An 18,336-nucleotide genomic window follows, 5' to 3' on the forward strand; every position below is an offset into this window, starting at 1 on the left:
TGTTCTCACCTATAAACTTCTTCAATATACAAATGCCTAAGAACTTTCTAGAAGTGGGCCAACTTGACTACAAAGTAATATAAATGCAAAGAATTGTCAACTTCTAAGAAAAAAGTATGTAGTATTAAGAAACATTAAGAAAAATATTTAGAGGAAAATAGATTATTGTTAGCAGAATGTGGCTTACCTGAATGTATTATAATCCACTGTCTTTGTCAAGTTATAGTCAGCAGCCCTAAATATCTGCTTGATCTCTGTGGATTTTGATTTTTCATCTTTCAACTTTTGTAGGGCAAGTTCAAGGTTGCTAAAAGGATACTGGAGTGGGGGGAGAAAGGAAAGATTATTTAAACATGCCTGACACATAGGAAGACCATCTTTCTGATAGCCAGAAAAGAGACCTCACACTGTGAACCTAAAGTTAGTTGGGCATGTCTTTCCACAGAGATCAACACAAAGAAGACATGACTAGATTTTTTATCTCTTCGGTTAGGGCTTTAGGACTAGGAGTGACATTAGTATAAACCCAGATCTGCAAAAAGTGAGCTAAAGGTATGGCAGGCCACAGGAATCAGAAAACAACATTTACTTCTGACTCTGCCTCCTCCCCCTAACACTTAAACATTGGTCTAGTATGTTGGAGACCCTAATGGAGAGGAAGGAGATTCAAAATTAGATAAATGAACTCCCATTTTCTCCAGATCTTTAGAGTGGGCCTCCAGAACTGTTAATCACCATGCTATGTAATGAGCAGAGTAAGGCCAAGTGTTAAAGGTCCACACACACTGAAATCCCCTTACAATCCTTCTCCAGGCAGCCTCCAGTTTCTGTCTCCTACTCTGTTATCTGTTTTTTTGACTCTAAAAATACTCCATATTCAATCTAGTACAACATAAGACTGTAAACAATTACACATAAGAGCTAAAAAATTAGAAGACTAAATATGAAAATAACATGGATGGTGATTTAATATAAAGCCCCCCTTCTTCCATCAGGGAGTTTGGCACCTACTGTAGACCCCATTCCCTCCTTCTTTTACATTTTCTTTCAACTATTTCCATGATAGTATCTATTAGCTCTTTTGAAAAGACTCCTCAGATAATACTAAAAGTATATTAATCTTTCTCTGCTTAGAATGTCCCTGTTAAGGGCAGTTTTTAAAATATGAAGTTTTTACTTGGGATGCTGATACTAGGTAATGTCTTACCCTGCTTTTAGCTTTCTGAAAGGAGAAAAGCCCTTTATAACTTAAAAAATATATATATATTTATTATTGTTATATATTCATTATTGTATGTTAACTGTAATTGAAAACTAAATATTAAAAACATACATATTCACACTATATAAGGGGGGATCCAAATAACCTGGAATTACCTTCTGGAGGATGGGACCCTTGTAGTTCAGGCTTCCCCTGTTAGGTGTATTCTAGGAACCCATCTGTATCAGTGTATCAGCTGGCATTGTTGTAAGAGGCTGCATTTGGCTTCAGCTAATTTTTTTGAAGACTTTCAACATGTTTGCCCATTTCATGATGGGTAATTTAGAAGTGCACCTTCCTACACTGCACTGAGTGTTCAGCAGTTTTTGACCAAAAAACAGCATGACCTTTGTGCCCTATCCTCAATATTCACCCAATTTTGCCCTCAGCGACTTTATGTTTGTTTTCCCTGATGAAAAAAGTCCTCAAAGGGAAATGTTTTTGCCAATGCAGAAGAGATGAAACAAACAAATGAACAACAACAAAAAAAACCCAGCAAATGCACTAAAAGGCATTAAAAATGATGGGTTCAAAAACTATCTTAAGCAGTGGAAAAAATTTCTCAATAGGTGTATTGCATCAAATGGAGAGTACTTTGAAGGTGATTGAAGTTTAAACATGTAAGAATAAATTCACAATTTTTTACAAATAAATTCTGGGTTTCTTTGGTCCCCCCTTGTACAGCTGACCCTTGAAAAACATGGGTTTGAAGTGCAGGGGTGCACTTCTACATGAATTTTTTCAATAAATACAGTAAATATATTTTCTCTTCTGTATGATTTTCTTAATAATATTTCCTTTTCTTTAGCTTCCTTTATTATAAGAACATAGTATATAATTCATATACAAAATATGTTTATCGACTGTTTGTTACTGATTGGTAAGGCTTCCAGTCAATATTAGGTTATTAGTTGTTAAGTTTTTGGGAGTCAAAAATTATATGGATTTTTGACTGTGGGGGGGGATCAGCACCCCTTACTCTTGTGTTATTGAAGGGTCAACTGTATTTTATATAAGGGTATAGACTTACTGTATGTCTGAATATTGAGCCCTAATTTACAATAGCTATTGTAAATTGTACACTGACTGAGCTTGCTATGTGCCACATAGAATTAAGCACTTTACACACATCATCACATCTAATCTTCACAGGAAGTCTATGAAAGAGATACTGTTGTTGCTACTCCCATTTCAAAGATGAGGATGATGAAGCTCAGGGGAGTTACATGTCTAAAGCCCTTCAACTATTAAGTGTAGAGTCAGATTTCCCAGACAAGCCTGCTGGCTTCAAAAATCTAACTGCCTTATTATTGAGCTTCTCACCTGAATTTAATGCTTTGGAAGAGACAGTGGTTCACAGTTTAGCAGTAACCCAAATTCCTAACACTGCCAATGGAGAGAGGGTATGGCATGGTGTGGCAGTCCTGGAGTGTGCTGCCTAGGCCTACCATTAGAAAGACTGTGCAGAGAAGAGCATTGTCAGGTCATAGCCCTTAGATGATGTGTCTTCAAGATTGTTACAGTGTTCCTACCGAGGCCACACTCTCCCTAGACTGTTCCCACCAATGACAGAGCAGGATGGGGACACCAGAGCTGGGCCATCCTGCCTGATGTGGGACTTCTATGATAGGCAGTATTTGCTTTGGGCTACCTATTGGCTTGGCTGAGACTTTCTCAGAGCTCTGCTGCATTTGAGGATCTTTCTAACTAACCCATTCTCCTTCCTTCCTTCTAATTTCTCAGAGATCAGATATCTGAAGGCTCTTCCCATCTATTCTTGTTTCCTCTCCCTTTATCCTTCATACATATTTCTTCCAAAACATCTCTTACATGTCTAATTCCATCTTGGCCTCTGCTTCTCAGAGGATCCAAACTAACATGAATGATGTGATATACACAGAGAAATTGATCTCAGCAACTTGTCCCTAGGCATTTTATATATAAATGAAACAAAATTGGTACTGTATATATACAATTGGCACATAAGTACTATTTCTTACAAGCAGAGTTTTCAAATAAATTGTTTCTGGATAGAATTTTCAATATCAGGCAATGATTCTTAAATATACATGTTGGTTTTGCATACCAAATTAGTCCACACTTAAAAATCAAGATTTTATCAATATGTTACTTTTACTAAAGAGCACTGCTTACTAATACTTTAGTAACCTTATCCATCTGCCATCAAATGAAAAACCCTTTGAGCTTACTTTAGGCAATTTGTCCTTGAATTCTTATTTAGGCTTCAGGTGGCTCCTGTTATGGGAAGTTGCAACTCCAGCAACTATTGGGTTCCCTAGGGGATTCTGTTTGTTCAGGTCTTGGCCTTCCCTGTAGGCTTGTGCCAATTAACTGGGACAGCACAGTGTGTGGCACCAGATTTTCTTCCTTTCCTATAGTTGCTGGATTTCTTTCTGAAAACATTGTTGGCATCAGCAGAAAACCCAGGAAACTTGATTCAACCCTGGGCCTGCCTCCTGCCTGTGCCTGGCATCCGTGATGCTGGGCAGCAAAGGACCCAGCATGTAAACAGAGTAGACTGGGATCTGGCCTCTGTGACAGGACCTGTGGCCAAGTCACGCTGATCCATTATTCATGCCCACATGTGTGAATGCACAATGTAAAACTGGTGGCAAGATGAAGAAGAAAAGGCCTAGCGAAAGAAAAACAGATTGCACAGTGCTGACAGACAAGTCAAGAATTACACAAAGTAAATTCACCCTATCAGAATTCTCCTCCATGAATTTTAAGGTATACTCATCAGCATTGAGCAAAATAAATAGGTAGCCATTCAAATTCACTTTGGCTCCAATATACAGCTCCTCAGGCTGGATATATTCTGAGAGTCCACTTTTAATGACTTCCTGTCTAGGTCTCTTAATACGCATTTTTTTCAAGAACAATCCACCAGTATATCCTACAGAAAAAGAGAAAAGAGAAAAGTTTATTCTTAAAAGAACCATACAAGTTGCTTTTAGAGTTACTTCATGCTCAAACACAGACCATACAACTTAGCTGTGACCCCATAGTGCCTATTATTCTCAGACTGAAGGGAAAAATTAAACAGTGAGTGAAGAAATGAAGCTCCTTAGGTGAGAGTATAAAGAAAAATGTAATATGGTATTCCACCCCTTTCTTTCCTCTTCCTACTCCCTTCCCAATCTAAACACTTAAATAAACATTTAGTAAGTTCCTGCTCTGTGCCCAGCAACATAAGAATTGGGACATCAGAAAGATACTCATCTTTAGTGCATGTTTTGTGCACTAGAATAAATCATGGGGATTTATTCATGCATCCTGCTACCCAGTTCCCCAATACCAGGTAGAAAACTTGTCACTTGAGCTTATTTCCATCTGTTTTCCCCAGATGACGTCTTACATCTATTCTGACATAGAGATTAACTCTTTTTTTTTCCCTGCAGGCAAAATATCTTTGCTTCTTTTAGCAATGTCTCATGTGTTTTGCTTTCCAGAATTCTCACTATTTGATCTTCTCTCTTCTGGACATTATTTGATTTTTGACCTCTTGAAAAGCAGTGAGCAGAGTTGAACATGGAACTCCAGTATCTTCTTAACTGAAATCTTTAAACCTATGAATAAAATCTGAGACCAGATGAGCTTTCAGAATAAGCCTCATCACATTCCTCTTATCATATTCAGAAACCATAGGTGGTGGAAGACTAGGCTTTGGAGCCAAATAAAGCTGGAGTCTATCCCAGCTTTGTCACTTGCTTTATGATCTTTAGGAGTCATTTAACCTCTCTGAACCCCTCTGAATTCTCATTAATAAAAAGGGAATAAAATTTCTTGGGACATGAAAATGTACCTCTCAGATTGCCTACTGTGGGGGGCATAGTTGATGGAACACCCCAGCCACTTTGTTCTGAACTGTATCCCTAGGTTGGTGCCGAGTTCTTGCTTCCCACAGGCTGCTGTCAACAAATGACTAAACAAGGCAGAGATACAAGGCCCATTTCTGCAAGACAGGGGCGCCTCCAAGTACTGACTTTGGCACTAGGACTCCCAGTCAGCCTTACTGAATGAAACTTTCTTAGAATTTCACTGTGGTCTAACACCACTTCCTTTCTTCCTTCCCTATGTCCTTTGCAAGAGTCAGACATGAACTGCAGTCTGATGGCTCACCCAAGCCTCTTCTGGCTCCTTTCACATTTTCCTTCACCAGCATTTCCCATAATAAATCTCTCGCACATTTAATACCACCTTGGGGTTTGCCTCTTAGAGGACCTAAACTGACACAAAACTTAACTTCATAAAGTTCTTGTAAGGATAATAGTGGGTACTCAATCATGGCTGCTATTATTACTAGTAAGTTTACAGTTAACTATCAGCACCCTTTCTGTTTTATGTATGCTGCAATTGGCTTGCCCCTATCTTCCCCATTCTAGATGTATAGAGTTTGTTTTTTGACCTTTAAGAGCATAATTTATATTCACCCCTATTTGATTTCATATTTTAAGATTTGATTCATTATTCAAATCACTGTGGAGCCTAACTTAATTAGACAAATTATTCATCATTCATTGGTGTGCTGACTGGCTCATATCAGCTCATAAAGCTGTTTGTTCAATTTTAGGGATTTTGCAAGCGAGCTGTTATACTATTGATTGTTTGAAATTGAAATTGGCCATGGCTGGGGTATTTACAGCATGGAATTAGCAAATGGTACAAATTAGATCCTTTTAAATTTTTTTCAGAGAGCCTGTTAACCAGCACACCACTAATTATTCTTCCCAAATATGTGTCTTCAGCACAGATAAAAGTTTAAAATGTTTTGGGAAAAAGAACACAGCCATGCAGCTCCATAAGTTAGTAAGTCAAAATCAATGGCTCTCCTCAGCAATGGCCACAGTATCAGAACACAGCAGAGGGGTATTCCATGGGCCTGGTGGCCAGAACCTTGGCAATAACCTCAACAGACAGGAAAGCCAGAAGAAGATGGACTCTGAAGATTGTATTTGTTGCCCTGGCTGGTGTGGCTTAGTAGATTGAGAGCCAGCCAGAGCGTCACTGGTTTAATTCCCAGTTGGGGCACATGCCTGGGTTGTGAACCAGGTTTCCAGTTGGGAGCACTCAAGAGGCAACTACACACTGATTTTTCTCTCCCTCTCTTTCTCCCTCCCTTCCCCTCTGTCTAGAAATAAGTAAATAAATAGTCTTTAAAAAAGATTATATTTGTGAATCTGGGATTCTCATCATATAGTTTTCCAAAAAATTTGTAACCAGTACTATCAAGAATACAGATTTCCTTTTATCTTGCTATCTGTCAGTGGAATTGGTGGTAGCCAGCCCTTAGATTCCACAGAGGTGCCTTAGATGCCACAGAGGAAGGAAGGATAGTGTCCAAAAGGAGGCATCCCTAGTACCCCAGTCCCAAGCCTCTGTTCCACTTTTATCATTTTAAATGTTTGAGTTCTCATTTGGAGATCTTTGTAAAATAAATGTTAGTGGTTAAAAACATAGAAGCTACTTTCTTAGATCATCTGGTATATAAAATCAAACCATACTCCTTAAATTTCAAAGTGAAGAGACAGATAATTGCTCTGAGGAAATTGCTATGAGAGGTATATCTCTTACCTGAATTCCTCTCTATGGGTTCAAACACTGAAATTGTGTTATTGCTGAGAAAATATGAAATAACAAACAGTCTGTCCTCATCAGCACATTTGTCTGTAATCAGTTTTGCAAAGAACCGGAGTATATTGCTCATGTAGCCATAGCTAAATGGAAGAGAAATGAGTGTTACAGCATTATATGAGTAATCTTCAACACATTATGTATGTAAAATAAAACCTGCAAAAAGTATGCTATGGATTTTTAACTGAGTTATAACAGACATATAACATTATATTCAAGGGCACAACATAATGATCTTATATTTGTATATAATATGTAATAATCACAATAAGTCTAGTTAACATCCGTTACCATGCATAGTTACAAATCTTTCTCTTGTGATGAGAACTTTTAAAATCTACTGTCTTAGTAACTTATACTATATGATACAGTATTACTAACTATAGTCACTTGCTGTACATTACATCCCCATGATTTATTCTACAACTCAGAGTTTGTACCTTTGCACCCACCCCCACCCTGAAGTGTGCCGTGGATTTAAGATAGTAGGATAAAGTCTCTGAAGTTGAAAAGTTCAACCACCTTCTTACTAAGGTTGTAAATCTATATGTAGAGGAATTTTCTCAATTTACTAAAATATCACTTATTCTTTAGATGTCCAGGGTAATAGATTAGGAAAATTACTCCCCCAAAATACCATAAACACACTACTCAAACCAGTGGCATTAAACAGTTGTTCTCTACTTATGAGGCCAGTTAACAATTACAACAATTATGTCAGCTAGAACAACATCTAGCCCTCATTGCCTGAGCATGAGCACACCAGCAGGTGTGCTCCTCAGGGACCTGAAGTAACCTGCTCATTTCACCTCCCACTTTCTCATGCCTATTTCTTTTATTTCTTCTATTCCTACATCCTCTTCTCCCTGAGTCATTCTCCCAGGTCCCCAGCATCCCCCAAATCCCTTTAAGGGAAAAATTACCTTTTCCCTTTCAAATGTTATATGAAATATTATTTCACTTATCACCCATACTATAAGTAGCCACTACAAGTCTGTTGTCTGAGGACTGGGACTGCATCTTATTAACTGTTATTTAATATAACAATTTATACCTTATAAGTACTCAATAAATGTTTGTAGAAAGTTGCTATATCTATAGAATGGAATTTGCACTTACAATTCTATTCATGAAGAGAATAATCTAGTAAACTAAAGATGGGATCAAAATATTGAATCAATGTTTCCAAAGCTGATTGTCTTATCATTGAAGAAATTAATTTATGGTGTGTCAGCAGAAGCATGTCTATGTATATCAGCTAGTGAAATGTAGAATACATAGCAAATCTTAAATCCTTGGGGAAGTCTTTGATAATGAAAATCATTACCCCAAGGAGGCATAGAGTAAAATAAACCATGTATTTCATCACTTCCCTGTCACAACTCTAAGCAGAGAGGTTTCAAATTTTCCTATACTGAAATTAATTCTTTCCTTGTAGTCATGGTGATTAAAAAACAAAAAGAAAAGAAAAAAAGTTTCTAATTTGCAGAAGCAGAAAGTGCTTTTCTCTGCCCCTTCTCAGATTGTCCAAGGAACCAGGACTGCAAAAGCATGGCACCAAGATTCCCAGTTTGAGGTTTCATGTGAAATGGAAAGTCGCATTTTGGAAGGTTAGCCTCAGGGCAGTCTGGACAAGACAGCCAGATCTCCATAGCTGTTTTCTTAGTTCCTAGTCTCCCAAGCTTCAGACAGATCTTGTACAGTACAGGGGATGGGACAGGCAGCTACAGTTTGCCAACCATCTTCTTGGGTACATAATTGAATTTATAAGTAACAAACAGATTTGGTAACCCTCTCTTATGCTATAGGGCACACAAATGAAACTATCATTCTAAAAGGAAGAAACCATCATCAAAATGAAGAGGGAACCAACTGTATAAGACAACATATCTGCCAATGATACATTGGACAAGAATTTAATCTCCAAAAAATATAAAGAACTCATATGACTCAACACCAGGAAGACAAACAATCCAATTATTAAAATGGGGAAAGGCAAATAAATACTATATGATCTCACCTGTAAGTGAAACCTAAACAAACAAAACAAACAAGCAAGCAAAAACGAACCAGAGACTTGGAAATAAAGAACAAACTTACAGTAACCAGAGGGGAGAGGGACAACAGAGAAAAGAAGGGGAAGTAGTCATCAAGGAACATGTATAAAGGACCCATGGACAAAGACAATGGTGAGGAAGAGGATTGAATGTGGGAGGTTGGGGTGGGTAGGGCAAGAGGAAAGTAATGGGGGGGGGGATGAGGACAACTGTAATTGAACAACAACAACAAAAATTTAAAAATGGGCAAAGAAGCTGAATAGACACTTCTCCAAGGAGGACATACAAAGGGCCCAGAGACATATGAAAAGATGCTCAACATCACTAGCCATCAGAGAGATGCACATTAAAACTATGATGAGATATCACCTCACACCTGTCAAAATGGCCATCATTAATAAATCAACTAACAAGTGTTGGCAAGGATGTGGAGAAAAGGGAACCCTAGTGCACTGCTGGTGGGAATGAAGACTGGTGCAGCCACTGTGGAAAACAGTATGGAATTACCTCGAAAAACTAAAAATGATACTGCCTTTTGATCCAGTAATTCCACTGCTGGGAATATACCGTAAGAATCCTGAAACACCAATTCAAAAGAACCTATGCATCCCAATGTTCATAGCAGCACTATTTACAATAGCTTAGTTTTGGAAAGAGCCCAAGTGCCCATCAGTAAATGAGTGGATTAAAAAGACTGTGGTACATTTACACAATGGAATACTATGTAACAGAAAGAAAGAAGGGACTCCTATCTTTTGAGACAGGATGGATGGAACTGGAGAATATTATGCTAAGTGAAATAAACTAGTCAGTGAAAAACAAATACCATGTGATCTCACCTATAAGAGGAATCTAGTGAACAAAATAAACTAACGAGCAAAACAGAACCAGAGTCATGGAAGCCTGGAATAGACTGACAGCAACCAGAAGGGAGGTAGGAGGGAGATAATAGTGGAAAGAAGGGGAAGGGACTCATCAAAGAACATGTATGAGTGACCCATGGACATGGACAACTGTGAGGGGACTGACTGTGGGAGTGGAGGGCAAAGGGGGAAAAATTGGGACAACTGTAATATAATAACAATAAAAAATAAAAAAATAAAACCTTGGGTTATTCAAACTCATGTGTAAGTCTCCAGCTAAATATACCCATTAATATGGAAACAAGGTCACTGTGTAGGAGGAGCTTGAGAGAAGTGCATTCCTGGCACAGAATGAAAAGTGGACAGAAAGAAACAAAATTAGAGACATTTGTGCTTGTACCACCATGCTCTAGTCATGACAACAGGACAAGAACATGGAATATTGTCTATAGCCTATGCTCTGTGGGCAAGTTGACCTGATATAGACAGAAAGAGAGACTAAGGCAACTATCCACTAGGAACTGTTTTCCCCTGGGTTCTAGAAGAAACACCCTGAATCATGTTTCATCTTGTTTACATATAAGAAAAATTCCTTCTCCTTTTACAATATGGGCATGTTTTTCTGCCCTCCTCCTTCAGGTGGCTGCCCTTAAAAACAGCAGTTAGTGAAAAGTATCCATTAAAAAGCCTGCCCTGCAACCTTACTATAAACACTACTATCTATAAGGAAGGATTATGAGTTGGTACCCCTCTTATGTGATCAAAATCAGTGGTTCTCAAACCCTGGTACCCATTAGAACCCCTGCAGGGTTTAAATCTGCTGGTTTAACCAGCAGGGCTGGTTAAACACAGTATTAGCCACCCCCCATGTGGGTGTGTGGCACAAGAATTAGCATTTCTAACAAGTGTGTGGGCCGCATTTTGAGCAGCATAGATTCTAAAACTGAAAACTAAAATTCTAAAGTCCTCAAAAATAAAGGATTATTTCTTGAAATACAAAGAACATCATGTAATGGCAAAGGCAGCCATTTAGATATTCTATATACCTCTTAATATATTTTCACCATTTTATAGTTATAGCTAAACTATTGTTCTACTTCAAAACTGTTCTACAACAGCATTTCACTGCATAAATTTTATCAAATTCAGGATGCTGTCTCTTCTCCTTCTCCTAATCTAACTACATGTTCCCTTTATAATTTTTCTCCACAGGTTTGCCTGACCCTTTATTTCCCTTACACAGGGACTTCAATGTTTAGCTGACATCCTATTCAAACATCTGCAACATTTTCCTACCACTTTTCCCCCAACTTCTTTCTCCAAAGCCTGCTCTCCCTAAAAAAGCAAAAAGTAGCTAAGGGCAGTGACCACATTCTACATGTATGACTCCAGGGCACATTATTCCTCATATATATTAGGAATAATTCTGAAAGTACATCTTTTGAAATTATATTTAGTCATGTGAGCATTCTATGGTTACTGAACTCAACCCAACCTCTCAAATTAAAACCACATTAAGTGTAATAGAAAAACACATAGATACAGAGAACATTTTGATGGTTACCAGATGGGAGGGGAGCTGGGGGGCAATGGGTGAAAAAAGTGAAGGAATTAAGAAGTACAAATTACCATTTATAAAAACAGCCAGGGGGATGTAAAGTACAGCATGGGAAATATAGTCAATAATATTGTAATAAATATGTATGGTATCAGATAGTTACTGAATTTATCAGGGTGATCACTTGATAAGTTATATAAATGTGTAATCACTATGTTGTCCACCTGAAACTAATATAATATTGTATATCAACTGTAATCTTAAAAAACCACCACATTAATTGCCAAATAACATTCTGAAAAACATTCTAAATCACTGAAGTCTCTATGCCAGGGGCAGACAAACAACAGCCTATGGGCCAAATACAACTGGCTACCTGTATTTGTATGGCCTGTGAGCTAAGAATGGTTTATACATTTTCAAATGGCTGAAAAATCAAAATAATAATATTTCATAAAAGGTAAAAATTATATGACATTCAAATGTCAGTGTCTATAAACAAAGTTTTACTGGATCATAGCCACATATTTGTTTACAGACTATCTGCAGCTACTTTCACACAGCAACTGCAAAGTTGAGTGGTTGTGATAGAGGCCATATGGCCTGCAAAGCCAAAAATATTTACTATCTGACCCTTTAAGAAAAAGTTTGCTGACCCCTACTCTACAACATTTCCTAGGGACCATCATAAGGAAATAAATACATATATATACATATATATATATATATATATATATATAGAGAGAGAGAGAGAGAGAGAGAGAAAGGCACATGCACGTGTGTGTATTAATAAATAATATATAATATATAATAAATAATATATATATAATAAAGATAGCTTAGCCATCTATCTGATTTTAGGTACTTCAAAATGACACTTATTAAGTTAACTGCTCAATGGCAAGAATTTGGAGAAAAGGGGACCCTTCTGTACTGCTGGTGCAGGCACTCTGGAAAACGCTATAGAGGTTCCTCAAAAAATTAAAAATAGAACTATCATATGATCCATCAATTCCACTTCTGGGTATATATTTGAAGGAAATGAAATTATTGTCCCAAAGAGATATCTGTACCCCCATGTTCACTTTAGCATTGTTTACAATAGCCAAGACTTCAAACAACCTAAGAGTACATTGACAAATAAATAGCTAAAGAAAATGTCATATGTCATATATATACACAATGGAATGTTATTCAGCCATAAAAAAGAAGGAAATCCTGCCATTTGCTATAACAAGGATGAAACTCAGGGGGACAAATAGTAATAGAAAAAAATATGACAAGAAATCTTTTTAAAAGGATGAAACTTGAGGGCATTATGTTGAGTCTGCCAGAAAAACAAATACTGTATGATATATGTGTGTGTAATCTAAAAAAAAAACTCATAGAAATAGGTATGAGATTGGTGGTTGCCAGAGGCAGAGAATGGGGGATGAAGGAATTAAATGGTGACCAAAATTTCCAGTTATAAGGTAAGTAAGTTCTGGGGATGTAATTAATATATAACATGATGAATATAGTTAACAATACTATATTGGATGTTTAAAAGTTGTGAGAGTAAATCTTACAGGTTTTTATCACAAGGAAAAAATTATAACTGTGAGATGTTAAATATTAACTAATTTTATTGTGGTAATCATTTTTCAGTATATACATATAACAAATCATTATGTTACACACTGTTATCTGTGAATTATATCTCTAAAACCGGGAAAATATAGTAACCACTCAAATAAGAACCTGTAAATACTTGCATATTAATTGACTTCATTAAAAAGTTATAACAATGTGTCCCTAGACTTGAAATTAGATGAGCTGAGTGTCATCTGTGTCATCACAGGGACTATAATATAAATCTTGAACATATTTTGGGAAAGATCAGACCAAAATCATGGTTCCTTCAAGCACCTGTCATTTTCCATGAACTTCCAGAATTCTTCCACATTAGGACGAGGTATGGGCACAAGGCCTAGGGAAGGGCGAACAGATTCCACTTCAGAAGTAAAGCCAGTATAGCGTGGAAAATTCCCTTCTATTTTTGGAGGAGATGGAGCCTTGCATGAAATTGAGGTAAAGTTGTCTAGAACAAAACAAAGGCAAATGAAACATCAATATTTTTTTGCCCTGATTATGTCTGTTTTGAAAGGTTTGTTATGTTTTCAAGATGAACATGGAGAACTTTGTAGACTATTTTAAACTCCTTCAAACAAAACACTGCAAAATCCTGTGAGGGTAGGCTTCAATCATGTTTACAAAAACCACAGAACTCACTCAATAGTCATTATTGGTTCAAAAGAAAGAAAAAAAAAGAAAAACTGTTTATGTTGAATAAGTAAACATTTATCTTTTGTCATCACATCCCATTTCAGAATATTTTTGTTCATTCTGCTTTTTCCAATGATATGAAAATTCAAACTTAGAACTTTATATGACCCATTCCATATTTAAAACTGAAATTTAGCTCTCTCCCATCTTTAGTCAACACTCACTAATCAAATATTTTTTCAAACAGGACAGATTTCTGACTATTCTGCCTTCACCTTTTCCATTCACTGTTCCCTCCTCCTGTGCCCACTTTTTAAGACCTCTCCCATTCCCCCAACTCAACTCCAGGACATGGCCCTTCACTATCTAGTTAAAAACAAAAACAAAACTTTTTGTCACCAACTACTGCTCCAGGTTGCTCTTGTTACTGCCCACGAAAAGGCTGCAACTGTACTAAAGAGTAATGAAGCAAATAAATAAATAAATAACCAAAACCAAACAAAAATACTTTTAAAATAGCCAGTGCCTACTCTCATAAAAGGAGTGTTAACTAATAAATAATGTTGATTTTTTAAATTTACTTATCATCTGTGAAGAAGGAGAGATGTAAAGAGAGCTGGGCACATATCTATAATAGACTAGGAGCTTTAAGGTACTCATTTGTGAGGCTGCACAAACTCTGAGAAGTGTATTATCCACAGCAAATGACACATTGATGTGATAGATCTAAATCAGTTGTGTTTGTCCCACCAAAAATGGCAAAGAAGATGTCACGATATTTCCTAAAACAAAGCAAAAAAACAATACAACCCGTGGAGTTTAATTTCTTTTTCCTCAAGCTTGAGTATCCATAGGTATTGACATTTGTGACTGAAAGAAATTCACATAACCAATAATTTCTTTTTCCAGTGTCAAAGCTCTAATAGATGGAAGAGTACAGGTTTAGTGTATACCTCTGTAATTGAAAATGTGCATCAATTTGTCATCCATGGCAACCTAACTCTTAAAATTGAAGGATTTTTTAAAAGATTGATTAAAAGGTTAAGAGTTTGAGGCTATTTCTAACTCTAATTTGAAAACATTTTCAAATTTCACATTTCCTTAGACTTCCTAACAGACTGTGTGTGGACGCGCCTCAAGCATAATCCCCAAAAGAATTACTGTTCCATCCTAACAGAAACTGTTCACAGAACACAACATCAAATATTTCTCACTGACTCAGTGAATGGGGGTGGACAGACTGCCCCACAGAAGTGAATCATGAGCCTCTCTTATTTCTATCTTTGTGGCAAAGTGAAGCTTTGGTAATAAAGAAGAACGTTCAGACCTTGGAATCAGGCAAAATTACAGTAGACCCTATCATTACCAAGTGTTACGTGAAACACACCACCAACTAGTACCTTCATTTCAGGGAAATGGCCATAGAAATAAATGGCAGTGAGTGATCTATGTGATTATTAGAAAATTGGGGCATGATCAGTTTCTTCTAACAGGGGATGTATATGTACAACTTCACATATTAATCCGAGAAGTTTCACCAAAAGAGGACATAAGTTGAATTGCAGAGTAATTAAGAATGCATTCAATACTTTCTCCTAAAATTACAGATTTCATAACACAGTGTTGTTTTCTCAACTACATAATTTTTGCAACAGATTTAACTTAACAAAAGAACCAATGTAGTGTTCACCTGCACCCACAGTGCCATCTAGTGTATAAAAGTTTAGAACGGTTACACTCCATCATACCTGACTTCTAATATCACATGTGACTTAAGATATCATTTCTCTGGGTAATTGCTTACTTCCCAATGTTTTGTACTTGCCCTTGAATGATTTTCCTGTCTTTGGTTTTCCATAAACCTAGCATCCTGCATTTTTCAAGTGTTAAATAATATTTGGTGAATAAATGAAAAAAAATATTTTTGTACAAAGCATCTTCTCAAATATCTTCTTAAGACCGACACTCTGCTGGATCTTGGAACATATCTCTTTCAAATAGTCTGATTCCTTTAATTCCAAGTGGCTTGTAAAATATATGTTGAATGTCTATCTACAATTAACTAGATTCCAATAAATTTACAAACATGATATATTTTTCGAAGGAGTCTTAATGTTCATTCACAGTGATTTACCATTTGCCATCTCAGTTGGAAACAATGCTAGGAAAACCCTTCCATTACATCAAAGTTTATTTTGTATGTTCTAGTAATCCAGATATGGACCTAGGTTTAGGGAGGCCTGAAGCTTATATAATTTAAAGAAGAATACCCAATTATCAACACAAAGAATACACAATTATTAAGACAAAATTAGGCCCAGGGCTTTGGACTGGGGCCCCTGCAAAGGGAAAAACCTAAAGCTTCATCTTTATTAACTTCATTAATTCTAAAGTAACTCTACTTCTTGTACCCAATACCCAGATCAAATGATTTTTTATGGAACATTCATTTTTGGAGTCAAATGATCAGTGAATCACATAATTGTCTAACTCTAGCTAGAAAATACTTAGAAATCATCTAATCCTCAATCCACTTCATTTCAATGGGGAGGTAAAAGAGGCAAAATTGTTCAATCTATTGAGGCCATGTGGTAAGACTAGAATTCCACCCCTGAGATTAAACTCTCATCTTGGATGTCCTGCTGCTTCTAGCACCAAGAAGTTCAGAGATGGCTAGAAATGACTCCACAAAAACAAAGATGCTTTAAGTTTTTTGCTTATCCTTAATTTCAGTACAGTCTATTAAGTGTTGAAGGGCTATGGGAATGAATGGTCTTTTACTAGTTTGGTTGCCCCAGCCAACTAAGAATTGATCATAAAAAGTCATATTAGAGACAAATAAAAGATAACTGAAGGAAGGAATTCTAAATACAAACAGTTTACATTCAATTCCCTGCCCCTCCAGTGAGAGAAACACCTGCTGGAGACCCTGGAGCCTTTTCCAAACTTCATGCTACAGAAAAGCCTGACAGGTCTTCATCTGCTAGTCCATGTTCATCCACATTAAATAATGAAGGAGTGACATGTTACAGCCTGGCAGGTAATCCTTGGCCAGCAGGATGGCCAAGCTGCCTAGTGTGTGTGTGTCAGGGGTGGGGGGGCTGTCACCCTAGACTGTTTTGTGGAAGAATTGTATGGAATCACCTTCTCCTTAGAACCCTTAAATGCACAAAAATATCTCATCTTTTTAGGAATCAGATTGGGTTTTACACAGAGGTACAGATATCTCTTGGATTTCTATCAAGTCTTCTGCTTCTATTGTACATAAATAGAAAGCTTACTCAAGCACCTTTCTTGGGACTGTGGCCAACTCCTTCTCTTAGTCTGTCTGCCATTTTTTTTCCCACCAAATATGTTGTGGTATCATTAGCTAAGAGAAGGTACTAAAGCACAAAGATTGTATACTGTATTACAAATCTCTCCCTGGCTGCTTCTTAGGGAGGTCCCTAGCTGTGCTATTAGCAATTGTCGGCTCCTTCCTGTGGCACTACAGAGTGGAGACACCAGGTATTCTACTGACCGAAATTGCTGACAATGGAGGAAATATGACTACAATTATTGATGGGACTTTGTCCTAGTTTAGGCATTGAGGGTACCAAAATATAATGTTTAGAATTTGGTCAGTCTTATGAATTTTAGAATCAGATGAACATAAAAAAACTAAAATGTCAAAAGTAACCATCTAAGTAACATTAAGTATATTAATTTAACTTTGCCAAAAAGACAGGCAAAGAAAATATAAAGACTATAAGAGAGTATTTATTCATCTTCTACCTACCCTGCATCATGGATATAATTTCTAATCATTAGTTACATTAAGTACACTGTTGTTACTCAAGAAATATTGTGTAACGATAGTGTCTGCTAAATGGGATATTTTAACATATGAGAAATACAAAAAGTCAGCATGATTATAAAATGCATCATAATTTTGTTTCAATGTATAATGCTCATGTTGTATTAATTTTAAAGGCACAAACTAGTTTTTTACATAATACACTAAGTCCATAGAGTGAACAAAAGAAGTGAACAAATAAATTAAGCACCAGGGTTCAACTGAAATGAACCATAGAGCATTTGAAACTGAGGACAGCTTGATTTGGAGTGCACGAGTGAATTCACTCTGCCTCTCAAAGATCCCTGCAAATTTGTTAAGAGACAATGAACCATGTCTCTCGAGCACTACATTTATTTTTCCAAATGCAATCTTTATAGTCTCAAAATCAAGCTGACAGACACAACCAGATGTTGGACTTTATGTTTAAGGGATCATATAATGTTTTGGAACCCTCACCACATCCTTTATATTAAGGTAATCGGTCAGTACGACACAAGAAAATGTCTTTAGAGAATCATTTTTTTTTCAAATTTTCAAGTCTACACTGAAGACCTATTGATTCTAAACAGGCATGCACATTTAGTAAATACCAAGTTCTCCTTCCAGTGATCTAAAGGTCACTGGCAGCTTCTTGACAACAGCTACCACATGCACATTCCTGGCTGCATCTTGCCCACAGTTCCCAAAACAAATATGCCCAACTGTGTTCACTAAAGAGGATCAATCTTAGAGAATAAAATAAGAAAAGGCTACTGATATGGCCCTATAAAGCTCACACATTTTGACTAATCTGGCAGATGCAGTGGAACAAATCCCCTTAATGAACTGAAGAGTGAAAC

At 36.8% G+C, this 18,336-nt stretch overlaps 1 protein-coding gene across 2 annotated transcripts in view; it reads right to left on the minus strand.

Moving 5' to 3' along the window:
* The window catches only part of EFHC2 (EF-hand domain containing 2), a 257,879-nt gene that overhangs the window by 117,314 nt on the left and 122,229 nt on the right, over positions 1 to 18,336 (minus strand). For both annotated transcript variants that reach the window (XM_036016315.1, XM_028523328.2), the window contains exons 8-11: positions 13,303 to 13,474; positions 6,857 to 6,999; positions 3,982 to 4,178; positions 188 to 318 (exon numbers count right to left, since the gene is read on the minus strand). In XM_036016315.1, the coding sequence (XP_035872208.1) occupies positions 188 to 318; positions 3,982 to 4,178; positions 6,857 to 6,999; positions 13,303 to 13,474 (643 nt within the window). The remainder of the gene's footprint in view (positions 1 to 187; positions 319 to 3,981; positions 4,179 to 6,856; positions 7,000 to 13,302; positions 13,475 to 18,336) is intronic.

The sequence above is a fragment of the Phyllostomus discolor genome, chromosome X (assembly GCF_004126475.2).
Source record: "Phyllostomus discolor isolate MPI-MPIP mPhyDis1 chromosome X, mPhyDis1.pri.v3, whole genome shotgun sequence".
In the NCBI taxonomy this organism is placed as follows: domain Eukaryota; kingdom Metazoa; phylum Chordata; class Mammalia; order Chiroptera; family Phyllostomidae; genus Phyllostomus; species Phyllostomus discolor.